Here is a 27,987-nt window from a genome sequence, read left to right as displayed (position 1 = left end):
AGCACAATGATTATTTTTCTATATAAAGAATTCCTTTATTGTACAGTAAAGATAACCTAAAAATTTTACAAGTACATACAATAAATAATCGAACGTAATAATAGATGTACAAAATTCATTAGAGTACCACAAGTAAGTCTATAGATTTATAAAATAAGATTTTTGTCTTAAATCTAAATATTCAAACAAATTCAAGAAATTTAACTTACAAATAATTTACAAGTATTACCACATATATACATGTATAAAAAAATACAGACACAAGCTCATGCACACCAATAATTTTACTAACTAAACTTTAAATTATATTCATTATTGTAAATGATGTAATTTATGAACGATAGATGATGATTTTAGAAAATTACTTTTCCAAAGAATATAACATAATTCATTTAATTTAATGTGAGTTCTAGGCAGCAATTTCACATATATATTAATTGTGTCAGAGGTTGATAAGAAAAACCGCCTGAATTCTACAATAAAATAAGCTTAACGCTGATTCTCTAAGCTACTTTTCTTCTATTTTCGCATAAACGAGCACTCTCTCCTCTCTGCACTGTTCTTCGCTCTGCGCTCAATGCAATTTTACGCCTGACCCTTGGCATAGTAGTAGCCAGCAAAGGGCAGAGCGTGGAACGATTGTGTCAGTGGAATTGCACGTCCAGCTGTAACCACGCTCTGTTCTGGTTGGCGGCGCAAGCGTGCCGGTTCATAAGGCGGTTGCAAATCGCGTTGCAAAGCCAACGAGGCCAAATGCTGCTGCTTCAGATCACTGATCATGGCGATTTTGCGATGTTTCGGCTGTCCCCCAGCCACTGGTGTTGCCTGAGCGGCGCTGCTGACTGCTGCAGTAGCGCCATTACCAACCGTGGTGCCAGCTAATTGATAGGCTTCCAAGTCATCATCACGTGGTAGCGGTTTATGTTGATCCTCCTCGACTGGGCTGCCATCGGGACGTACGCGAAACACTAGCGGTCCACTGAGGAAGGTCTCAGTGGAGGACTTTTGATTATCTATCTGTCCATTGGCATAGCCATAGGTAATATCCATGTCCATTGCGAATTTGTGCTTGTTGTCGGCTTCGCCGTCAAATAGTGGATTTTGGCTATGTGTGTTGGTCGAGTCGGCGGTATTAGCAGGCTTTTGATGCGTAAGGATGATGAGTGACGAGTCGGGTGGTGTTGGCAAGGGTTTGCGTGTGGTGATCAGTGTTGAGCTTGGGTGATTGCGCATGATCGAAGACCAAACTGTAAGGAAACAATAATAATTCGCTATTATTACAAACAAATCTATTTTTAGTGTTGTAAGTAAATTATTAACGATTTAATTATGCATTACAACTCTGACGGGGTGTAACAATTTATACACACAATAATAGACGCATGATTTCCAGTTATTTATTTGTCATTAAATAACAATTATTTACAGACTCTATTAGTCAACGGTACAGTGAGGCAAATTCGGTTTATGTTTAGTTAAAAGTTAGACGTTATACAGGCGTTGATACACCTTAGGCAATAATTACACAAATTGTCAGTAAAAATAACGTTATTGTTTAACTGTTTGCGGGACTTTTGATGCAACAATGTCTCAAGCAGACAGCGCATCTATCTGTCTGTCGTGTCAAGTTAATTGCAAATTTATGCGAAACAATTACGGCGAAAACATTTCCTTAATAAAAACTTATTTACATACATACATAATTATTTATGCATATTTATGGAATCGACAATCGAAGCTGGCTCTGTTACTAATAATTTTATTTTCTTCATCCTTGGGGATAAAACAGTAACCAGAAAAAATAAAATTCACTTAACCTCACGAAAAAATAATGAAAAAATGTTAACTACGGCTGCCCCGAACCTTGAGTAACCTTTGCAGGTGCATTTCTTATAGCTACTATATGTATGTTACTAAATCTGAGGACATAACCGGCCAACAGTTTGCATCGCACAGAACACTTTTTCTAGTTATTTCTAGCTCCATTAGTCCATTGCCATAGTGGTGCAAAATTTCGAGAAGATATAAAGGCGACCGGCATAATACGTGAAATTATCTGTTTACCGAAGTTTTCCCTCTATAAATCAGTTGATTGATCGATGTGTGGGAAGTGGTTGCTGATTGTTGAAATCAAATCACGAACTTCAATTTCAGGCATCAAATAATCGTTTACCACTGGCCCACAAACCACAACAAACTGTTGTTTTTTCTGGGTGAAATGGCAGCTCTTGAATCTCTTCAGGTTGCTCTTCGTCCCAAAAGCGACAATTTTGCTTGTTTACATACCTATTACGCCAGAAATGGGCTGAACCAAATTTCAATCGAAAACGTGGGATCTTCTTGGAACTTTTCAAGAACCCTTGGATCGAATCGTTGTTGCTCGGGAAGTTCGAGCTTCTTCAGTTCTTGCACAAGACGTAGCGAGCATTGCATTGGATACTACTAGTGACATGCTACTCAGCTCAGAAAATTTCTATGGTTTTAATTAAAGATCCTGCGTCAGCAAGAAAATTGACTCAAATCTCTTCTCCACGGACTCCAAGGAGTCATTGCAGTTTGGAGTGGTTGTTAATACCAATCAATATGTCTCCATTTAGGCCAACAAAAAACTCGAAAGGTGTCACTGGTGTCGAACTATTTCAAAATCATGTCCTTATTCAGCGATTTTATTAAGAAATGAAGGTATCAGCTGGTGTAATGTCAAGAAATGGCATAAAAGTCAGCCTTGTATATATTCCTTTGCTGTTTGAAGCCTATGTACATAGATTTTTTGTCGTTAAAACCTTGTCAATCGGCGCTCAAAGCGATTTCTGCATACGAGATCAAATCGCTATTGGTGCAGGAGTGTATAGAACACCTGAATAGTCTATCAGAATGTAAACAACCCTTATTTGGGTGCCAGGTTCCGGTATAACCGGGAATGAACTGGCTGAGGAGCTTGCCCGCTCTGCAGCATCCACCAACTTGGTAGGACCGTAACCTTTCATTGCGGTCGGTCGCCACACCACAAAGGAGCTGCTTCGCAATAATGAAGCAGTGGCTAAGGAGAAGCATTTTCAGCAACAACAACAAATATATTAATCATGCGTCATGCCAAGTTGCTAATGGGTGGTTAGATTAATAATTGAGGCATGCACTGCGACCATGGGTCTATTGTGCCCTTAATGGGTGATTACAACTTTTAAATATGTAGCCAACCTCTCAAGGGAAAAATTCAGGCTACCTTCTACACTGGAAACTGTGAGCTCTAGAAGCACATATGTACATATATACCATGGGCATCGCTTCTTGTGCGAATTGTCGGTTCTGCAACTTGGAGTCTGAAACTCCAGAACACCGGCTGATTGACTGCACAGCAATCTACAGGAGCTTGGATCCATGCTTCCAAATAGGGATCACATCGCCTCAACAGCACTAGCAGTATATTGGAATTTATCAATTTGCTGGGTCTAGTTGAGACGTTGTGGCTTAAGAGAGGGCACAATAGACCTAAGGTCGCGATGCAGTCCTCATTTATTTATCTAATCTCATCCAAAGCCAAAAGAAACCTTCATATAAACTTGGCAAAGTTGTAAAAGACTTTACATTATTTACCATTTTTACATATTTTTTTAATTGCGCAATAAAATTGATGAATGGACAAACACAATTAGCAGTAAAAGCCGTTGCGGAAGTCAATAAACGGCGCTATAAATATCGACTCGCGAATAAATGTAAATACATAAATATGCATGGATGCATATATACTTGTATACAAATACACTATCAATCATTGCGCTCCAACAACTATTTTCCAAAGTTTTATGTAAAAACATTTGCTTTTTGTTTTGTTTTTCATTGCACTTGTCAACTTACTAAGTTCATTGGCAGCCCGTTGATAGGGATCCAGCAGATCCAACTGTGCGTCGCTGAACGTTTGTAGTTTCTCATAGCCATAGGCGAGCAAGTCGCGCTTGCACTCGTTCACTGGCTTCGCAGTGCTGGCGGCGGTGGCTTTGCAGTGCACGCTGACCAATTGACCGAACGTCGAGTAGAGATATGACATCTGTGGGGCGAGAGAAGTGTGAAATGTAAAGTGATTAGTGATTTTTATATGTATATAGATATATATATGTATGTATATATTAATTGTTGTATAACTGATAGTTATATTTATTAATTTACACGCTTATTGATAAGAAGGCGGATGTGGCTTGCGCGAGAAGTAAAGTGCACTTGGAAATATATTTTATGATAAAATATGTTTTCTACGAGCTGATAAGCGCCAGCGCTGGCTTGATACAATACCTTAGCTTGCGACGATATTTATAGTAGAGTGAGATAAATGCCAATAAGTGTGTGACAAAAAGGTGATCAGGGGCTTGAGATACCTTAGAAATAAGTTGCTTTATTATTTTTATCAACATCTGACCATTTGCCAGCATTATCGCTTGCAAAATTATTAAGGAAGTCTTTGTCTATAATTTTTATTTTCAAAAGCTGAGGTCTTAAATAAATTTTCTACTTATCGAAGAAACTCATCTTGGCTTACTATAGTTAGCATAAAATATCAAAACGCGCATAATCTTATGTTAAAACCTCACAGTACTTTCAAGTTTTATCAGGTAAAACCGATAAAAACTGATTACCGTTTCTCACGAACTCTAACGAGTGCAATGAAAATGAAGTGAGAATTTCCAAGCCAAACAAACGGTAACGGAATGGATCCAAATTTGAAACCCGGAAATTGTGACTCTGACTGTGACAGTTTTCAAACCATTCGGGCAATTCTCTATAATATATATATGAGTATCAGTTTGGTCTTTTGCGATACCAGATGGAGTTCAGTTGCTAGGTCCAAGAGAAGTCGTCATCCTAACTGGGCTTGACGAGAATTTTAACAGACTAGGACTATTTTACTTCCACGTAACACTTTCCCAAGAAGGAAACGCGGGAGGGCCTATTAAATATATATCTAAATTATCAGCGTGACAAATTATTTCTTAAGTTTCAGTGATATCGATCTGAAATTGTGTTCAAATTCTTTTATAACAAAGAAGCTACTCATTTGTCTATGTCGCCGAAATCGGACCACTAAAGCCATACAAACTGAACGATCACAATCAAGGGCTTGTATGGAAAACCTTTTCATTTGATGAGATGTCTTCAAGAAATTTTGCATGGGCAAATAATCTAAGGCTACTGTGCCATCTCCGTAGATGTTGCTGAGGTCGAGTCATTATTATAGCTTGTCAAATATCTCCCGTCCGCCTTTTCGTCTTTTGAATTTCGCGGCTATGTATAAAGCGCTACAGAACTTGTATCGGTCAATACTGTATATCTTTAAAAAGTATTGATATAAACTACAGAATGTTGCTATGCATGATTAGTTTGGATATTGCGTTCAACAGTTATAGACGTGCAAACATGGAGTTCACTAACGCCGAAACTCGCGCTATTTTAAAGTTTTCCTTCGTTAAAGACAAATTCGCTAGAGAAACGTTACGTGAGATTAATGGTGTTTTGGGGGAAGGTACTCTGTCACTTCGAACTGCGGACGAATGGTTTCGACAATTCAGAGCGGGTGAAAACGACACCATGGATAAGCCAGTCGGAGGAAAGACCGAATACTGATGAAATCACGGAAAACATCGCGTTAGACCGGCATGTGGCATCTCGTGACATCGTCCAGAAGATGGAAGTTAGTCACCAAACCATTTTAAACCATCTGCAGAAGGCTGGATACAAAAAAAAAGTTTGATGTTTGGGTGCCGCATGATTTGACGCAAAAAAACCGATTCAGCGCCTGCGATATGCTGTTGAAATGGAACGAACTCCCCCATTTTTGAAGCGGATGGTGACTGGCGATGAAAAATGGATCACATATGACAATATCAAGCGAAAACGGTCGTGGTTGAAGGCCGGTGAATCGTGCCAAACAGTGGCCAAGCCGGAATTGACGGCCAGGAAGGTTTTGCTGTGTGTTTGGTGGGATTTGAAGGGAATCATACACTATGAACTGCTCCCATGCATTAATTCCACCATCTACTGCGAACAACTGGATCGCTTGAAGCTGGCGATAGACCAGAAACGTCCAGAATTGGCCAACAGGAAGGGTCTAGTGTTCCACGAAGACAATGCCAGATCACATAGTACGTTGATGACTCGTTAGAAACTACGGGAGCTCGGATGGGAGGCTTTATCGCATCCTCCATATAGCCCGGACATAGCGCCAAGTGATTACCACCTGTTCCTGTCCATGGCGAACGCCCTTGTTGGTGTAAAGTTGAACTCAAAAGAAGCTTGTGAAAAGTGGCTGTCCGAGTTCTTCGCAAATAAGGAGGGGGGCTTCTACGAGTGGGGTATTATGAAGTTGCCGTCTAGATGGAAACAGATTATCGAACGAAATGGCACCAGCAGCGAAATGACGAGTCGAATATGTCTGCGCTACATACATACTGTATTTATGCCAGTAATATATACATTTATTACAATAATCTAATATTATTTGAATATTAATTTTTTATGATTTCTGAATATATGTATATTATACATACATACTAGATATTAACATTTTTTTTGTGAAGAAGAACATTTTTACTCAAATTTATTCAAAAAATTTCGAGGCGCCTTTAATATAAAAAAATGTCTCAATATATTTTTTCAAAATTACATTTTTTATTAGTTTATTGTTCCAAGCGACATATTAAAAGCTTTACGCTCGACATGTAAGGAATACTCAATTATATAATTCTGATCAGGTACACCAATTTTATATTTATGTTTGCCACTTGTTTTAAAGTGATTGCAACCGGAAATCGATATAAAAAATAATATATTCTTCCGAAAATTTTTATTGAGCGCAAAATATACGTACATGTATGTATACTTATTCAATAAGCTTCGAATGCAAAACACAAAAAGATAAACATACATATATGAAATGTTTCACAGCATTTTTTTCTTGATGATTATGAGTGTAATAAGGATATAGATTGTGATGACAATAGTCTGATTTTTAAGTTTTTTTTTTATAATTTTTAGTAAATACCTTAACCCATGAACATTTGTTTATAACATTTATTGGTATCCACTCATAGGCTTGTCAAGCGTTACTTGTTAGAATTTCGCCTCGGTTGGGTATGGAACCCACAACCCACCGTTTGGTAGTCGCGTGCTCTACATATTCTCCATATTTGGGTCTTTAAAACAAGTACATACATACATACATATAAATAAATACCTTCTATTCAACTTGCAGATAAACATCTACTCCAGTTGCGCACTCTCGAGGCAGAAAGAAAAAACAAAAACAACAACATTGATAATAAAGTGATGCTACAACGGCTAGATTGCGCTACCGATTTGCTAACTACCAGACATTTACGTCTAAAATTAACCGACATAAATTCTTGCATGTACATTGTATGTTCGTATGTATGTGCGAGCATATGTAAATAGCTGTATGCAGAGTACGTGCGGCAGCTCCCGCTATAGATGCAACAACTATGCAAAAATGTAGGAATTACTCCATAAAATTTTCGGTTCAGTGGTTCTTTAACACATACTTAGGTATATCTACGAGTACGTACAAATGTATACATACATATATGAGATTTGCTTCTGCGCATGTGTAAACGCTACCCTATGGCAGAAGAAGAATTTTGTGCGCATGCGCAATTATGTATTCTGCAAAGGTATCGGAGCGTGTCATTTTGTGTTAATTTCGCATTTTGAGTTTCGCAAAACGGCAGCTGGAAGATGCGAACATACGCGTTAGCATTAAAGACAGGCAGACAGACGGACAGACAAGCGGCGATAAATCTTGCTCAGTTTGGGGTTTTCAAAGATTTTATGTTAGCCGCAGACGGTCAAGCATCTGTGCCGATGACACATTTCTCATCGACGTATGACGGAATTGGGGAATTTCGCACTTTGATTTAAGACTCAATTTCACTTTTTCTGCAACGAAAACAACGCAACAAGTGCTAAGTGATCAGTTTTAACCTGAAAAATTATGCAAACAATATTTCGGTGAACAAGATCTGCATACGTAAATATTGAGAGCTTTTATTTATTAAACATACACATACATAAATAGCACGAGAATACAGGTGAACGTAGAAATAAATTAAGAACAACAACAATAGTGTGATACAAGTGAGTAATAACTAACGGCATGTTGTCGCGAATATTCTAACTGGTTTTGAACTGGTCTAAGCGCCATTTTAGAGGCCACCGACTAACTTTGTTTGAACTAATTTTGTGGAAATAGAACTAAACTTTAAATATTTGCCGTTTAACAATAGGAATTTATTATGCTTTTGATAGACACCCCGGAAATTATGAATTGTTCTTCTCGTTGGGTGGTATATAACCGGTTAAGCGATCTTCTGATCATGTGATCTCTATCGAATGTGGACGTTGTCTAGGCTTCTGTTAGTTCCTTAGATGTGTTAGATTTGATACTAATCTCTGTTATCCCGATACAAAGCAGCAATTGATGGTAAAGTTCTATGTTAGCTTTCAGAGTTGTTTTCGGTGCTTATGTTGATGCTCAGATAGATACAGTTTTTTTACAACTGGAACAGTTATATAGCATAAGCTAAAAGGCAAGTACACTGACTGTTTGTCTTATGACTGGGTGGATTTTATCCGTAGCTGAGTGTGTATCCGAAGATCTTGGAGAGTCGATTCGGCGCTGTTCGCAGTAAGTCTTCCTGTGGGGATATGTAAAGTCTAAAATAGATGCCGACAATTCCGTTTCAATTCAGGCCTTGGAACAAAACATCACTTGTGTCATTCGCCAGTTACCAGTCGAAATACCCGATCGAGTCAACGAAAATTGTACTCAACGAATGGACCATCTGAGACGTAGACGCGGCCTCTCTCTCTCTATCTTTTAACTTATTTATTTTCTGTTTTGTCAACTACCTTTTTTTGATACCCAGTTTGCTTTCTACAAAACATAGGCATTTATTTGTAATTTTAGTTTAATAGAAAAATGGATTTCAGAAAAAATTTTGGTTGAAATTTTTTTTAATAATAAAACTTATTTAAAAGTATGTGTAATATATAAAAATACACCTTTATTATATTTAAAAATTTTATGTGTAGTAGTATACAACCCGCACAAAAAATTTTGTGTCTTGCTGCAAATGTAAATATTGAACATTTTACAATTTTCTGTTGACAGCATACTAATGAGAAAGTGTTTCTGCGTACGTCATGGCGTATAAATGACCATTAAGTGTCGAAAAAATAAATGTCAAAAAGTTGCCAAATACATACTGAAGTGTATGCAAATATATGAATGAGGGAGTGCATGCCAACAGCAACAACACTATAAACACATAAGCATATAAATATATATATGTATACATATGTAAGATATGTGATCGCTTGCCAGCGAAGTTTAGAGGGTTCGCGAACGTGGGTGACTGTTTTGTTGGCAAGTACTCGTATTGACAGTTACATATTTAAACCCGTACGTGATTTTCATGTGCATTAACTATCGCTGGCAAAAAACTAAGCCAAAACTATTGGATTGAAGAGGTGTCGCTATTTTTATTGCGCAACTGTATTAAGGAATGTTTTTAGACATACAAATACAATATTGTAGATATGTGTGAGTGCTAGAGTGGCTCGATTTACAGGGAGCTAAAAAAACGAAAAAATCGAGTATGCGGAAAATGTTTCACGAATCATTCTAAATAACTTTGCCTAAGATACGAGTATTATGGGCCTAAAAACGTTTTCGAGCCAGCAATTTGTTGAAGTTGAAGCTTTTTACAAATTACAACAATTTGTTCGTCAGTTTTTGAGATAGCCCAATGAAATTTAAAACGTAGCTGTATTTTGATATTCAATTCATCATTTCTCACATTAAATATGTGACATAGCATCATTGATCACATATCTGCCAAACAACTGTTTATTCATATTTTTTTAAGTTTGACTTGAAAATCGCTGGCTCCAAAGTGGTTTTAGACTCTTAGTGTCTTAGGCGAAGTTGTTCAGAATGATCCATAAATTTATGTAGTAATTTTAATATTAAAAAAAAGTAAAAAAAAATCGGCCCGCTCTAGTGAGGTTGTTTGAATACGAGCAATCCTCTACATTATACCCTTTAGTTGTGATTTTCAAATTTCCTTTGCTTTTGGTTTAGTTGTTCCTAAACTTCTTTGCCTGCCATTGCCCAGACGGCCAAGGACTATCAACTCGGCAGAATTCTGCCGCTACAACCACAACAAAACGCTTGTCCAGTATAAATCTACTGGAACGGTCGGCAAATAGAACTGAATACGAACACTGAACTCCTTTCGAATAACTCTAAGATCTTATCTTACTGGTAGATGGTTATCTTACTCATAGATGGTTATTTTTCTAGGTTAGGTAACATCAAATTTTTGTTTCAGTTAAGGATATTTCTTGAAGTGAAAGTTTACAATTTTCGATTGCTGGAAAAATTCATTCAAAATAACGGTAGTTTTAAAATAAAATTTTCCGGATTTGAAGAGTCCAATTGTAACGTAATATTATTTATTATACTGATATACATATGTACATGTACATGTCCTTGAAGTACGATAAGGTCTTCAGCTGTATTCATTGTTTACTTTGTCTGTGGCATCCGATAAGGTTAGACATATTTTTATTTGGGCGATTTCCGTTTGTTAAAAGAAATGGATCAAAGAATTTTATAGGGAATTCTTGGCTGAAAACCATACTGTAACGATGCCCAGCCTCCATTTTCGCTATAAATGGCTTCTTGTAATTTCTCGTTTATATTTCTAAAAGCAAAGAGAACCTCAAAAGACGGTAAAAGCGTATCACTGAAAGAGTTAAAGGTTATTTCAAAAAGCAAGTTTGAGAAGTATTTCGACTAGTAAAAAAACGTTGGCATAAGTGCATAATATCGAATGGGAACTATTTTGAAGGCGACAACATTAATGTAGACAAATGAATAAACAATTTTTATTCAAAAATCGAACATTACCGTTATTTTTTCAACACAACTCGTATCATAAGGTAGTGGTGTAGTGCTTTAAAATAAAATTTACTATTGTTTTTGCGGTTTGGCAAGTTTTTAGTGCCGTTTTTATACAAGAAACCTTCTAAAAGTACCGAAAATTTCTAAAAGTGTTATTTTATATGTGAAAATTATTCATATTTGTATTAAAAAATAATTTGAGTATTGGTTATAAAATGGTTATATATCGGTTATCAAATGGTTATAGCTTTGAGTTTTAATTATAAAATGGTTATATTATTGGTTATTATAACTGTCAGTGAATTTAGATTTTTTTGTTGATGATATGTTGTTGCATTTTAGGTGACTATATATAGACATTCTTTATTCGAATCATAACCATACATACATATGTATGTATATCGGAACGATCAATGAAGCAACAAAAAAAATTTCCGCTTGAGGCTTAAACTTTTGAGAAAAGTATTTTCTTCTTAAATTTCTGATGTAAACTCCAGTGAACGACTGCGTATATGTATATATTATATATACACATTTCTTTACCTATTCAATTAACGGAAAACATATATTTATCGTATTTAAGTATTTAAGTCCGAGGATCTCACTCAAAGCCATAACTTACAGGCTTGTTTTACTTACATAAATTTTCATTAAAAAAATGCTTATTTAAATTTAAAGCAGACTATAAATTGATTTAATAAATTTAATAAAAATTATTGAAATTTTCGATTTTATATCCGCTTTTACCGACAGCCGCTCATTACCTACTACATACATATACCAATACATGTATACAAATGTACATATGTTGATACATACGTATGTTTGTATTGTATAATGAAGTTGATATCACTTGCTTAATGATCATAATGAAGGTGTGAATTATTTATGCATATAAACGCTTTTAACATTTCTTAAATACTTTGTGTGTGTTTGTATGTATGTATTCGTGTACAACTCTGCATTAACGTCGTGTGGTAACGGTGCAATAAATTTATGCAAATGGTGAGAAAAATGATCTTATAATAGCCAGTGGTTCATAAGTGCGCTGTGTAGCGGTAAAATGCGGTCGGTCAGTAACCCCATTAACAAAGCAACAACACTGACCACGAGCAATAAAACGACCAAATAGCAACGAAAGACTGTAAAAAAAAAAAACAATATAGTTGAGTAAAAGAAAAACGAAAGACGGCACTTTTACCGCGGCAACGCATTATTAAGCGAGTTCGCGTAGGATATTCGTTTGTAATTAATTACTTAAGTTATTTTAATGAATTAAAGCGAAAATCCAAAATAAAATGAAGTGGAAAATAAATTAATGAGCAATTTTTAACGTAAGAGAGGTGGATACATGTAAACTAGTGTATTTTGGGGCATTTGAGCGTCGATATTTACTTATACGTATGAATGTATATGCCGAAATGCCACTTCAAAGTCGGTTTTCAAAAGCTTGTTGGCCATATGCGATGTGTCAGCGAAAAAAATCAAAACAAGCGATCGATAGTACCGTCAGCTGCTTGTGAAAGTGTTAATGGTCATCGTAGGGAAGAAATATGTTGTTGTATTGAAGCTATCACGGTTCAACCTACTGAATTTATAATGGAAAGCGCTTTGTAATAAAAAATTTAACTAGTCGTAGCTTAGAGAGGGCTATTGCGCTGTACGAATTAATTTATTTGGGATTTTACTAAGCGGTTTTGCTTCTGAAAAGATATTTATACCCGGAACAGGCTATATTAAGTTTACCACGAAGTTTGTAACTTAGTAGGAATCGTCGGCGATCGCACAAAATATATGTATTAAAATGAACAACGTGATAAGCTGAGTCGATTTGCTAATGTTCGGACACCAGTCTGCCTGTCTATTTATACGCGAAAATGTCCTACAGTTTTTGAGACTTCATGCAAAATTTTACAAACGTACTTTTGTATTTAACAAGATATCTTCCTAAATTTCGCAACCTCCGATATAATGCCACAATCACCGAAAATATTTTCAAAATCGGACCACTATAGCATGTCAATAAACACAAAGAAAGTTCGACGTCAAGAAGCTGCAATCGTAACAGATAGCAGAACGATTTTCTTGCACTCCTACTCTCTGAGAGCACTCACCAGCAACTCGGTATAAGAGAAATGTGGAACGACATTTCAAGCTCCTTACGTACAGCTGCAAACGAAACCATTTGTTTTCGGAAAAGGCAAAAGAACAGCTGGTATGAGGAGGTGTGCCTTGTAGTAGTGGTGAGAAAACATACTGCATACCTCGCAACGTTACAATCGACTACAACACGTGTAGGATGGGATAGATATCGAGAGTTGAAGAAGGAAACGAGACGCATTTGCGGACCAACAATTGACAAACTGGCCGACAGGGGTAATGCTCGAAAATTCTACGAAAAGATGCGACGACTAACAGAAGGTTTCAAGACCGGAGCATACTCTTGTAGAACCCCCAGAGGTGATCTAGTGACTGATGCCCAAAGTATACTGAAGTTATGAAGGGAAGACTTCTCCAACTTGTTGAATGGCGCTGAAGCATAACACCAGGAGATGGTGAACCCGATTTCCCAATTGATGCCGATGGAGCGAACGTTCCATTACCCGGCTATGAAGAAGTTCGAATAGCAATTACCCGTCTTAAGAACAAGAAAGCAGCGGGACCGACGGATTGCCGGCAAGCTATTCAAACACGGCGGCGAAAAACTGATAAGCCACATGCAACAGCTTCTTTGTCGAATATGGTCGGACGAAAGCATAGCCGCTGATTGGAATTTAAGCCGACTGGATAAGCCTCCTCAATAGGATTCTATCGAGCGTGCTGTGTGAAAGATGGAAGCGCACCATCAAAAAACTGATTGGACCTTATCAGTGCGGCTTCAGCCCCGAAAGGACTGAGTAGGCAATTGAGAAGTAAAGGCCTCCACAAGTCAAACATCAGCCCAGTCCTTATATGTGGTGCAAAGACAAGATTGTTGACAACATGTGCTGAGTCGGCGTTACGAGCTTTCGAGAGACATTGACATAGTTCAGCGAATTATGTTTTGCATTCCACATTGAGTTAAAATTGTTTTTATATTGGATGTGCACCTCCATAAGATCTTCATAATACTGCTTTTTTCAAATACAAAAATATATACTGTATACAAAGTAGATATGCAAATCACACAATAACTGTTTATCATTTAAGTTTAAATCCATTAAAATGCTGTGAATTTTTCTTTATCCATCATCTAACTAATTATGCATAGCTAAAACGCTTGTCCAAATTGATGCGCTCAAACTGACAGTTCTCCTGCCAAAGCCAATTATTGTAGTGCTACATCTGCAGCAAAATTAATTATACGCCAATTTGTTACACACGAATAATTTTCTAATTTCAATTCGAAGCGATTTTTTCACTCAACACGTTTAAGTCTTCACGTAAAAAGAAATAAAATTAAATGAAAAATACTAAAAAAAATCTAAAAATAATAAAAATATAAATAGAATTACTGCGCAGCCGCAGAGGTATGCATGGTGAGCAGAAAGAAAAATATAATTACTAAAGAAAACAAACAAAAAATCATAGAAAACGTTCTGTCATCATTTCAGAACGTTTTGATTTTTTATTTACCCTTATGTTCTACACACTATAATAATTTTTAATAGTTATATCGAAGCCGAATGGCATGCTAATTATGCATAGCTAAGCTGAATTTATATATACATACATTCATTTATTTATATAGGGAGACTTGACAGCCTGGGAATAAAAGCAGCAAGTTTCAATATACCAAATGAAGCAATAAATGTTGACTTCAAGCTGACTCAAGCTGGCATTGCGTGCAAAAAGCAATAACTAGCAAACTAAAAGACTGTTCTGGATTATTATTGGCACAAAGAAAAGCAGAACACCAACATATGTACATAAATACAGATATTTGTAAGCATTTTTTGTGCTAATCCCTTACGATCCACTGATTATTCCAGGAAAACGACTTAAGAACATACAAGCATTCATGCGTACATACAAACGTATATACAAACATACATATACCCATACACATAAATATATGTAAGTGTGAAAATATTTACATTTAGATAACCAAGAACCTGGCGTGTACGCAACTTTAATCCCCATCAGTTCTTTTATGACCACTTCGTTAGCCTTTGCTGCTTGACCAACTTTATAGCTTTTTCCAATAATTTTCAATTAAGAATCGAAGAGAATTTACGATTCGTTTCTTTTTGTTTTGGTTTTTAATTCGCACTTAAGCTGAAAGCGTGTTTAAAAATATTTTCAGAAGGCAGAGAAAACAGTAATTAACAATTGCAAAAGATGACCAGCGTTTCTTTGGACTAATGACGACATTGTTCCATATAAAAATACCGAAGTATTTTAATTGCCTGATTTTTTGTTTTTTTGCTTTTTTATTTTTTTATTTTGATATTTTAAATTTAGTATTTCAACGGATTGCTTTGTAACTCCCTGCTGAACGCGTGCACGATTTTTATGTGTTTTTTTTTTTGGCTCCACAATAATCGGATATAAAAGAATTTGTAAAGAAAATTTAATGCATTTTTTGTGTACAAATGTCTTTTTAAGGTTTTAAAATCTCATATATGTATGTACATACATGTATACATATACATATATATACGTAATTATTTGTAAGTGTATACATAAATAAGTAGAAAATAATTGAGGCTTTACACTGCGATCTATGGTCTATTGTGCCCTGTCTTATATCACATATGGTCACAAACGTCCAGAAATCTGAACGATTCCTGGAGCTTGCTGGGCGCGACTGAATTGATATGATCCCCGTCCACGTAGATGGAATCTAGAGCCTTAAGCCTGCGTTTACAAATTGCTGGATAATCTAGAATTAGGTATTCAAGAGTTTCCTGTTCTATGTCCCAAAACCGGCAATCAGTTTGCGCAAAATACTATATCCATGTTGGACAAGTACTTCCTGAGGCTGCAGTGCTCTGTACAGAGCGTGACATGCAAATGGAATTTGTCCCAATAGTAGCTTGGCGTGGAGTATTCCTACTGCCTGCTGCGAGTGGCATTCTCTCCCCTAAAAGCGATTTGACCTCATAAGCTGAGATCGCTTTCTAAGTGTTTGTCGTGAGCAAGTCTTTTTGATTGATAGAAATTTTTCAAAAAAGGTCGAGAACCAGTTGACGGCGAACCACGTTCACGATGGCCATCAACATCAACTGACGATCAACACATAAATAAAATAACGGAATTGGTGCTTGAGAATCGATGATTAGCAGTTAAAGATCCTACTGGCATTGTTGGAATTTCGGAAGGACCAGTGAAAACCATTTTGAAAGATCATTTGGGCCTAAGGAAAGTGAAAGTACGATTGGTTCCAAAATCAAAAAATTTTTCCAAAAAACAGCGTCTCGTTAACGTCTGTGAAACAATGCTTACCGACTACCAGGATGTCATGAAACGTAGTGTTGACAGTTTTCTTGCGGTGAGTCTTGGATATATGCTTAAGATCCACATCAAGACGATCAATCGGCCGAATATCGTGGCAAAGGTGAGCCGAAGCCGAAAAAACCACGCAAAGCAGGTCAAAAATCAACGTTAGTGGATTGAAAAAATTTTGGCACAAGTATATTGTTGCCAAGGGGGATTTCTTTGAGAGGGACGACATATATTTTGAAAAATAAAGTACTAATTTTAAAATAATGAACAAAGTCTTACAAATTTTTTGCACATACATAGTAGTATGTATGTACACCTTATCTAAGGCATCGCTTCACCCTTTATCTAAAGTATGTATGAATTATCAACTAGTTATATTTTTGCTAGAGTTAGATTTTAACAATGTATGCTTATAGCAAAAAGGTGCTAAACTTGGCTTAACGCTATAAATGTGTTAATTTACTAAACGGTAATTTAACAGTTATGCAAATTGTTAGGTGTACAATCACTCCTACTGCTAGACATATGGTATACACACATCTACAGTTATGTTGGCAGTCAACTGAAACTCGAGTGCACCTTGGGTAAGAAGCGACTGAAGTCTAAATTGGGCGCGTGTGTGCAACACAGAGTGAGACATCATTCACACTTATGCTCATACATATGTTCATATGGAAGATCCGTATACATACTTAAATGTCTTTCTAGTAAATTGTCCGCTAAATAAATTGACGCATGTTGTCGAGTATGCCCGGCGGTTAATAGAAACTCTCGAAAGTCAATGGAAATTTGAAGCGTTTTAAGGCGTAAAACTACAAAGAACACAGTCTGACTATACCATATATACATATGTATGTATATCCAGCATAGCTATTTGCTTATATCACATCTATGTAAAAAAATCCACCAACAGACATATCTCACTTGGCAATCTGTTAAATTATCTTGCGGTTTGTCGTTTTCGAGACTTTAATTGTTTTTATGTAATATACAAACATATATGAATGTACCGCATGTATATTAAGTATATATACATATGTAAATATGTACTTATGTATATATGTAGGTCCAGTTAAATAAATTATGATATCCAGCAGGTGCGTCATGTGTGATATAATAATCAACGTTTTTATTGAAACTCGAAGGTCGCACGAGTCATGTCGTCAAATTCACTTGCCATTAAATTGGGCGTTATATGACAAGTGAAATGACAAAATACATACTTCTATGTATATGTATGTCAAAGAGTACATAGTTTACATTTACTTTCACTGATTAAGCGCAATATGAAAACATCTGTGCTTTTATTGTAAATAATAATAAATCTCGACAACTAGAAATAGGAAGCCAAATCCCACTTTAATCGTGCTTAAACTTTTTGAAATCACTTTTTACTCGTTGATTTTTCGATTTTAGTAATAATAGTCTTCCACTTTAACACTACTTTCCAATTCTTTTATTTTGATCTCACACATAATTCCCAAGGGAAGTATTTATGATTATTTTTTCGAATCACTAAAGGTAGACTTATGAGGAAGAAATAATACTAATAAAACAAATAATATTCGAAGTAAGAGGGTTAATTTGTAATATCCGCTTTAAGAACCAAGCATAAATGAATTTTTCCTTAATTTTCAGTAGTAAACTAAAGTTAGAAAATCTAATGTCAAATTATCAAATTTACAACTCAAATTGTCCACGCCTTGCTATTCTTAAATCAACTTGAGAATTAGGTGAGTTTGATAAAAAGATCGACATAGTGTTTCTATTTAGTTCGAAAAATAAAATAGCATTTCAATTCTTTTACTATAAGAACTAAAACCGATTGTTAAGCTTTGTGAACTATATGGAGCTTTCTTAAGGTTGTTTTCTCAGTGTTTGGTTAACAACCATCTGTCAGTTAAGCCCTAGTTAACTTAACCTAGACTAATTTTTTCGCCAAAGAGCTTTTTTATCAGAACTTAACCGAGACATGGCTGCTAACCAGATATTAAGAAAACGACCATTAGAGAGTTATTGATTATCGAGAAGAATCAAAAATTAGATGAAACCTTATACAAAAGAAATATCATATTTTCCAGACGAGTTCAATTTAATAAAGCGTATTTCAAGAGAAAAGTTAACCAGAGTTTAACCATTGGTTAAAATTACTAGTGAAGGAAACGTAAATGTTGCCAAACTGAAGAAATCTTACTTGGAGCATAAGTTTTCGAGACAAGTTCAGTTTAATTAAAAAAATTTCCTGAAAAAAGTTAACCAGAAGATTAACTGCCGGTTAAATTTAGGAGGTGAGAGATGTAAATGTTGCAAAAGAGCTTTTAAATGTTGACAAATGGAAAAAATCATACTTGGATCATAAGTTTCACTTCAATTTAATTAAACGCATTTCAGGAAAGAAGTTAACCAGAAGTTTAACTGCTGGTTAAGTTGAGAAAGCAGACATGTTTTTAACGAGAGTTTAATTTTGACGACAACAGAAAATTCGACAGGTAGTACTCAAATTACATATATCTTTACGAAATATGTATATAACACAATTTTTTAGTAAACTTTTTCAGTAAAATTTTTAAGAGATTGGGATTGGAATTTGAAAAATCTTCATCAAATGAGGTTAAGTAAATGCTTATGAACATACTATCCTATAGTACATATCCTGGGCAGAGTGTGTCGCAATTGAAGAATTTGTTGACTATTTCTTTGAAATACCTTCGCGATGTAGTCAAAAATTATAAAGAAATGGATAAAAAATCCACCAAACTATATTTTTATTATTATAATTTCAGAGACAGATTTTGATTAGTTTTTTAACATTTCAGTAAATAATTAAAAGAGACTGGTGAATTATTTATAGCAATAAACTTGAATTGGCGGCGCATCACTACATTCTACTGACCTTTCGCTTTTTTTCGTGAGCAAAAACACCACAATGCTATACCAGTTATTATGAGTGAGCGTTCCTGCTGATTTCTAATGCCATTTATATTTAATTTGAAGCCATCAAATTGGCGCTGTGAAAAATAAAGAGTCGACAGCTCGCGAATTCGCGTGTGCCACCGTTAATGGACCGGCTAAGCCGGTATGAATGCATACATACATTCGAAATAGACAAAACATAAATACATGCATACATATATACACATGTGGAAGCATAAATGTGTTGAATTATTTTTTGCACTTTTTCATTTATTTGGTTTATTTATCTCCTATTAATTATTTTAACTATTGATTTATACCTCTTTTGTATTTTTTATCTGCTTGGTTGCATTGGCATTCACCGCCGTTTTACAGTTAGCGTGAAAACGCTGGCTTTATTATTGCTATTGTTATTAGAAAATCGTTACTGTAGATATATTTTTAGAAATTTGGCAGGATCGTGCTAATGCTTGACTATTATAGCTTTAGGCTGTGGTTCGAAACCCAGTAAATTCATAAAACTCGATTTAGTTATTTAATTGATTTAATTTTTCAACAACTTTTTTTGATGATAAAAAAAGCTTATAAAAAATCAAGTGCTTTATTTTACGCAGTTTCAAAAGACATACATACATACACACTTGCGCCCCAATTTCGACATAAACTCGGCCTAACTAATTGCCATGAATGTGAGCGCCATATTATTATTAAGAGTATTGTACGTTTAATAACAGTGTATATAATTGTACATATATTTAATTGCACTTACATTTACATATATGTACATATATTTGTGTATATAAAATTTCCAACGTCAAGTTCAATGCAAACGTGCAGCCGTGTGGAACAATTGCCCGTTAGACAGGTGGCACGATGAAAATTATATCTTCGGACAGAAATGCAAACTTTTATACATTGCATGTATGTACATATGTATAACGTATAACGGCATAGGCGGCGCCATAACTGTTGTTGTGGGAGATTAAAGTTTCCTATAGATCTTTAAACGTATATTTTAGGAGTACTAGACTACTTTAAGGTGTTATTTTTCAGATATATAGAAATTTTATTACAAAAAAAACAGTAAAAATACTGAAAAGCCAATATTTGGATGCAGTCATTCGAAAATCGTATGGCTTTTAGTATTAGAATAAAATTTCGAATAACTGTACCTTCAGAGGACCGTTCCCACGACAGCACGGCTTCAGTAACCGGAATGGACCCGCATATCTGGCTAAGGACTGTCAACTCGGCAGAATTCCTCGAATTTACTTCAGAAATGTTCTGGTGCTACAACAACAACAGGGTGATCTAATTTCACTTCCTTTCCCTAGTATTGCCGGCCTCTTGTTAATAACGCGCCGAATGTTGGTTTCCAATCGGTTAAACGTTTAAAGTTATCTAACAGAGTTAATTCATATGACCTCCTATTGATGGAACCACTTGTTTGATATGATTCTTGATCGAAAATGTATGTCAAAAACCGTTAAGGGCTGTTTAGCATTGATATGTTGGAGGGTGTCTTTTCAATAGATACCAGAATCGCCTTCCGACAAAGAGACCACTGCAGATTCTTCTAAGGAAAATCACAGCAATTAAGGAAAGGCTTCTGAATTAGGCTGCGCTTATAACTAGAAATAGTATATCCATATATACAGATAGCAAAGTGACTTTGAAATCATTAAACTCTCTTAGGGTTTCATTGAAGAGTGTTGAAATTCAAAATAGATGATGGCTTCCGGAAGACAGTGGTATTCCTGTGAAGCAGGTAAACTAGTCAGCACAGGCACCACCCTACAATTAGACTCCGAAACAGAGGGAATTTATATAATAAGCATATTATACAAGTATATAACGAGTGATCCAAGTAGAGGTACTTTTTTCAATGGCCTTTTTTTTGACAGATCTAGCGTGATCTTGTCAAGCTGGCAATTTATTTTCGCTCAGTATTATTTGGCATTTAAGCGTGTAAGGACTTACGCCTGAAAAACATTTACAAAGTGTTCAACTTTATTGCGAAAATTCACGTTCTGTAAAGAGTGTGCTTCGCGCGCTTCCCTCAACTTATGGCCAACATAATCGGCCGACTGAGTGAAACATTCGCAGTACCATCACCTATCTTGAGACCCAGCATTCAGTATTGCATAATATTCGACCGAATAGACCACGTTCAGCACGCAGTAATGAAAATATAGCAACCGTTGTGGGTTGTACACGAAGACCTGAAGAGTCGGTTCGGAGCCGTTCGTAGCAACTCCGACTGACGTATGGAACGACTTGGCGTATTTTATATCGCGATCTTAACTTAAGTGTGCAAGAACTGCAGCCGCTCGACCTTCCCAAGCAACATCACTTTGCTCTATGTGCTCTTGAAACTTTCCAAGAAGATCCGACGTTTTTGAAAAAAATTTTGTTCAGCGATGAGGTTCATTTCTGGCTCAATAGGTATGCAAACGAGCAAAATTGCCCTATTTGGAACCTGAAGATATACAACAGTTGCCATTTCATCCAAAAAGCAACGGTTTGGTGTGGTTTGTGGGCCGATGGAACGTAACCATCAATGGCGACCGTTATCGCGCCATGATAACCGACTATCTGATGCCGGATGCATGAAATTGAAGCTCGTGATCTTGGCGACATTTGGCTTCAATAAATCGGCGCCAATTCCCACACATCGCATCAACTAATGGATTTATTGAGCGAACAGAGAACAGAGTGATATCGCACCGTGGGAATATGTCGTTTCGATTCAGACTTTGGAGCAAAACATCCAGCCAGCCGGTTAACAGTCGAAATGTTCGAACGAGACATCGAGATTGGACACAACGGATGGATCATTTGAGATGTAGTCGCAGCCAACATTTGGAAGAGATAATCTTCAATATTCAAAAGTTATATGCAAAAAATGTTCTTTCGGATGATAACAAACACTCCCCATTAAATTTGAAGTTTCTGTGTTTTTTCTTAAAAAAAATGGGGAACCTCGGAATGGATCATCCTTTATAATTGCAAGCAGAATTAACTTTGTGTCTCCTTTAAAATAAAAGGTGTTGTCGTCTTACCCACCTTTGACCTCTTAATTTTTTATTATCCTCCAACAATCAGCGAGATAGGGGGAACGAATCAAATTTTTTATCCAGACAAGAACAGCCAACTCGGCAGATTTCCACAAATTTATTAGTGATATGATTTCTGCATATTACTTTTTTCGAAAAACTGAAATTAGTAAATATTTGTTAGCTAGGAAGGGGGTAGCATGACCCCACATATAAAAATGTTTCAAGTTTTCCACCGGAATTGCATCCACTTATAGATATGCATACTGACACATACAAACTAAGCAAAGTGCATGCCTATCTAACACTTGTATGTCTGTAAATATACATACTCACATATGTATGTAATCCCACAATAAAAAGCTGTTATTACAGGTTGCTATGAATCGAGACGATGGCAATGACAATGTTGACGCTACCTTGGCATTGGCGCTTTGTGTAACGCGGCGATAGAAACGCCGTTGCTTTACTATGAGTACCAATCTGTGTGTTTGTGCATTTGTATCTAGTATATATGTATGCAGGTGTGTGTATGTATATTTATAGCATTTGTTGCCATTGCATTCTTCTCAAGTAATTTAGGTCTATTTAGCACAAAAAAGCGATAAGTCGATTCGAGTTCAATGATAAAATCAGCAACATCACAACAAATGCAACAATCATCGCGCGTCAAATCCAGTCTGACGACTCTATTCGGCGGCAATTCAAATGCACAAGCAAAATTTAACTCAAAAGCCACTTAAATTCAAATCGTAAGCGGTACAAACTGTATGCCATGCCATGAGTGATATCATTATTTTGAATGCATAAGGCTGAAGACGCATTCCGATTATATATGTACATATGTGTGGACAACATGAACAACGCTTAACGGTTCAACATGTTATCTGCTGTTGCCTAAACCTTTTCGTTCCGCTTTATTTTGCATAATTAAAGTGGTGAATAGCTGCGCATGCGAGATGCAAACATATTCAAAATGCGATAGTCAAATTAACTGCTATTCGTTGCGAGCGCTTTGCACTCGTGTATAAACGGAATACATATAAAAATATGTACTAGTTGTTATTTTATTGTTGTAACTGGTTCAATATTTGCATTTGAATGGCTTAGTGATGAGCAGCGCCGTACAAACCGGCAAAGCGAAGGTGCATATTAAACGATTTACATATATAAATATTGTTGTATATAATAATGTCTATACATGTGTTTATGTAAATCACATCTGTATAGCATTATAACACCAGTTTTTTGTCTAATTTGCATTTTTCATGCAATTTTTCGTTAAGAAAATATACAAAAACAATATACGAGCGATAGGGTTAACCTCTCCAACGTACGACTGCTTACTCTATATGTTTAAGAATGCGTCGCACAGTTAAGACAGTTAAGGCCGTCAGCTGTGCAAGGCTCTTCGTACGCCGGGTACTCGTCGAAAGCTGCGCTTTTTTTTGGGTCAAACGTGATGCTTAAAGACGTCTGCGGCGCTGCCCTCTTGACCTTATGCCTTTTTAATTCTATTAATATGTGCCGAGATTTATGAATTATTAATCAGTTGACAGAAGATGCAGCATTAATGTATGCAAATTTAGGGTCAACACTCGCCTACGTTCGTTGCTTATTAAATTAGTTGAAGTTATTGATGAAGAATGCAAATAAATACCATAAAGAAGTTCCAGTTCAAGCGCAACGACATTGGTTATTAGTTAATTGCATATTGTAGTTATTGTTATGCATTAAATTATTATTTAAATTAATAAAGTGGCGTCTACGCTATGTTTAACGCCTTGTCGCGCTTGTCATGTGATCTAATTAACATTATCGAATGAATGCTGGTTATTAGTTGCAGTCTTTACAGGCTTTAGAGCTTTGAATGCGATACTTTTTTATGTGAGAAAATGTAATTGGTGGCTTAATAATGCTCATCGAGGGTCTTCTGCTATGAAACAAAGAAGTTTTGTTATTTTAAAATTGGCTGCAGTCGTTACACGCACTCATAATCAGATTAAATGACTGTTAATAAGAAGTGTGGACCTCGAAACATGGTGATTTATATGCATTATTTATTGCTCCACTTATTTGACCCCAAAATAAAGCGGTCAAATTGAAATTAAACTGAAATTGAATTTGAAATTAGAACTAAATTGGAATTGAAATTAAACCTTTTGATATTGTTTTTGCTTTTTTGAGGTTATACAATTTTTGTACATTGTTACATGAATGACTAACCATTTTAGCGATTGCACACTCATTCCATCCGTTTTTTGTTTCTCGCTTTCCTGTTCTCAAACTTGCGGAATTTCTTCGAAAGTTGCAAATTTTAGTCTATCACGTGCTTGCAACAAACTTTGTTTTTAGGTATCTTGAGATAACTTTAAATTTTACTCGGTGAAGAACTTAAATGTACTTTTCATACAATATCAGCGCACTAACTTTTAAAACAAGTTCAAACACTGCAATTTTTGAAAAATATACACTTTAAAATAAATTTAAGTATATGTCCGCTAGGTGGCGCTCAGATCGAAATTTTAAGAAAATTGCATTTTTGCCACATACAACAATGCTACTGCCGTTTGGAGTAAACAAATTAATAGCAGAGCTATTTAAGCACCACAGCTAGCTTCTAGTGCATCAGCAAACAACTCTAGAGTCGACATCTACGTGGGCAGCCAAGCAGCAATAAGGCTTTAACTTCGCTTCGTATAGGCAATGAGATAGTGGGCGAGATTGCCATGAGTGATATACGGCTGACGCCTGAAGACGTTATCAACGTTGGGAAACACATACATTGTCTATACGACGATCTAAACAGAAGCATGGTAAGGAAAATCAAAATGCAATGGAAGGATCTACATGGGTGCAAAACTGCAAAAGTCAGGTGTAAAACGGTAGATCGATAGTATATAAAATTCCTACTGGCACTCGATAGAAGGGACTGTATCAATATGATCGCTCACTGCAGAATAGGGCTGACCGATCGAGAAGACTGCAGAAAATGTCAAGAGTAAGGCACCAGGGAAACAATAGAACATCTCTTGTGAACTTGTTCGGCATTGACTAGGCTTATTGAGTAGCATTTGGGGCCCCACAGTATGAGACGCTGGAAGATGTATTGATAGTGAGGCCACAGAGTCTATTGAAATTCTCGTCAAACGCAGGCATCCTAAATAATGACTTTTTCTCATTGACCACGTAACTGAACTCCATTTGATACGCGTGGCTCAGTAGTCTACCAGACTAAGCTAACCTACTTAGGCAATGCTAGACTCGTACTCAAAGTCCTGAATCTTTTGGTGCAATTTGTAAAAATGTCACTAGTAGCAACACATTATAGATCTCCAAGGAGATGATTGACAATATAGCTGAGGACCCATCATTCATCAAACATATCATTAATGGCGACCAAGCATGTGTCTGTGTCCAGCAATCTATCGAATCGATATTGCTCCAAAAACGAGCAAAAACCGAAAAAATAAGAATCGGTGAATCCAGTAAAGATCATCCTACTTGAAGTATATGATAATTGAAAATTGGATAAACGGCATGCCAGCTTTGGCTTAAAAGTATCATATTTTGTAGGCGTGATTAAAGACTTGTACAAAATGCGTGAAGTAGTTTTTTTGTTCATTAAGGTAAACTTTGAGAGGAAATTTAAAAAAATCCGTCATTCATAAAAAAATAAATTATTTATCAAATTAACTTTCTTCTCATTAATTGATCAGTTCTAAATACTTATGTCTTTATATTAAATTATATTAGCAACATATTATTTTATGAATTTAAAATTTTATTAAATATTTGATGAAAAGGTATTAAAAAAAATAAATGATTAAAATTAGTTATTAAAAAAAAAGAAACTTGAACTATATTACAAAAAAATATTTATTTTTTTATATTAATAGTTATTCAAGATATAATTTTTTTAATTTTTATTAAACATTTAAATTTATTTAGTAAATTATTTAATGTTTTATAAAATTTTAATACCATTTTAAATATTTTTTTTTGATATAATAAGAATTAAATATAAAAAATACATATTTAAATTTTTTAATTTTTTTTAAGGTATTTATTTAATTTTTATTAAAAAATCTAATTTATTTTAATATATTATTTAAATTTTATAATGAATTTTCTTTTTTGATATATTTAGAATGAAAAAATATATATTTTTTAATTTTAATTTTAATTAAATTTATTTCAATAAATTATTTTTATTATTTTTCTAAATTTTTTTTTTAGCTTTTTAAATTGTTTTTTTTTTTTTATTAATTTTTAATGCTATTGTAATTTTATTGTGAATTTATATTATTAAAATATAAATAAAACTTTTTTAATTTTAATTATTTTTTATTTTTATTGAAAAAGCTTTTTGTTTATAATATTTTTATACTATCAATAATTAAAAAAATTTAATTTTCAATATTTTTTTTAATATTTTTATAAGTGGTATTTTTAAGTCGGTATTATCGCACAATTTAGATAACATCAAAGTCACACGTTTAATATAATTACGGTATTTTCACTTGAGAGCATTCATTGTAACTAATTTTATACAAAAATAAAATTCTATTTAATTTAATTTTGTGCCAAAATTGAATTTTGAAAAAATTAATCTTTTTATTTAAGTGGCCTATACTAATATTTAAATGAAAAATAAAACAAGTCCTTAACCGAACGCAGCTGAAGCTCATCAACAGCAGCAACAGCGCAGTTATCACAAACGAAAATCGTAAAAAATAAAACAAAATAAATTCATTTAAACACGTAACACTAAAACCAGTTGACGATAAAAATTTGTGTATGAAAACAAAAACTTGTTAAAAACAATAAATAACTAAGTAACACACATACATACATACAAAAACATGTGAAGTATGTGTGTGTGTGTGAAAGTCAACTCATCCTGCTTGTAGGCAGCGGCGGTAATGTGAATTAAAGTAAAGTACATCAAAAACAACGCACAAAAACAACAACTTAATTACAATATTTGCGTCAGCCAAAGTGATGGCGGCTATGCACGGCATGTTGTTGTAGTCATTGTTGTTGTTGCGCATATTTATTTATTACTACACCTCACATGTGTGTGTAATTTGTTGAGGCAAAGTAAAGTTATGCTGCATTTTTCATTTTTCATCATTGTTGTTATTGTTGCTATTGTATTGTTGCTTACCTTTTCGTTGCGCGTTAAAAATTCCCAAATCGGTATCGCCGAGCCGCAACACATTTGCATGGAAACGCTTAAGATGAGGCATGTTGCAATTACTTTCGCTGCAGCGCGCTTGTTGTTGTTGTTGTTAAGGTTCGCCATTGTTGTTTTCACGTCGCTATGCTGGTTGCCTTTGTGAGTGTGTATGTGTTTTTATTATTATTTTTTTTTAATTTATTTTCGTGTTTTTCGCGTTCGTCGCCAATAAATAATGTCAAAAAGCGCGACTTTCAAAAAAAAGGGCGTTTCAAAAAAAAAAAACACTTCTGTTGTATAACACCGAAAAGCAGATGCGACAAAGCGCCGTTTTTATTGCTTTATGTTTTTACTTTTATTTTAATATTTTTTTTGATTTAAAATAATTTTTATTTTTGTTTTTAAATATTTTTTTTTTTTATTTTATATTTTTGTTT

At 35.1% G+C, this 27,987-nt stretch overlaps 1 protein-coding gene across 1 annotated transcript; it reads right to left on the bottom strand.

Annotated features, from left to right (window-relative positions):
* Positions 1 to 10: 10 nt before the first annotated feature.
* Positions 11 to 27,987, bottom strand: LOC105222896 (rhythmically expressed gene 5 protein). Its single transcript, XM_011200439.4, has 3 exons — positions 27,539 to 27,987; positions 3,856 to 4,045; positions 11 to 1,247 (listed from the first exon to the last, which is right to left on the bottom strand). The coding sequence occupies exons 1-3, from the start codon at positions 27,674 to 27,676 to the stop codon at positions 586 to 588; spliced, it is 990 nt and encodes a 329-aa protein (XP_011198741.2). The 5' UTR covers positions 27,677 to 27,987; the 3' UTR covers positions 11 to 585.

This window comes from Bactrocera dorsalis, chromosome 3 (assembly GCF_023373825.1).
Source record: "Bactrocera dorsalis isolate Fly_Bdor chromosome 3, ASM2337382v1, whole genome shotgun sequence".
Classification (NCBI taxonomy): Eukaryota; Metazoa; Arthropoda; class Insecta; order Diptera; family Tephritidae; genus Bactrocera; species Bactrocera dorsalis.
The sequence above is the reverse complement of the archived record's forward strand: the minus strand, read 5'-3'. Positions and strand labels throughout refer to the sequence as shown.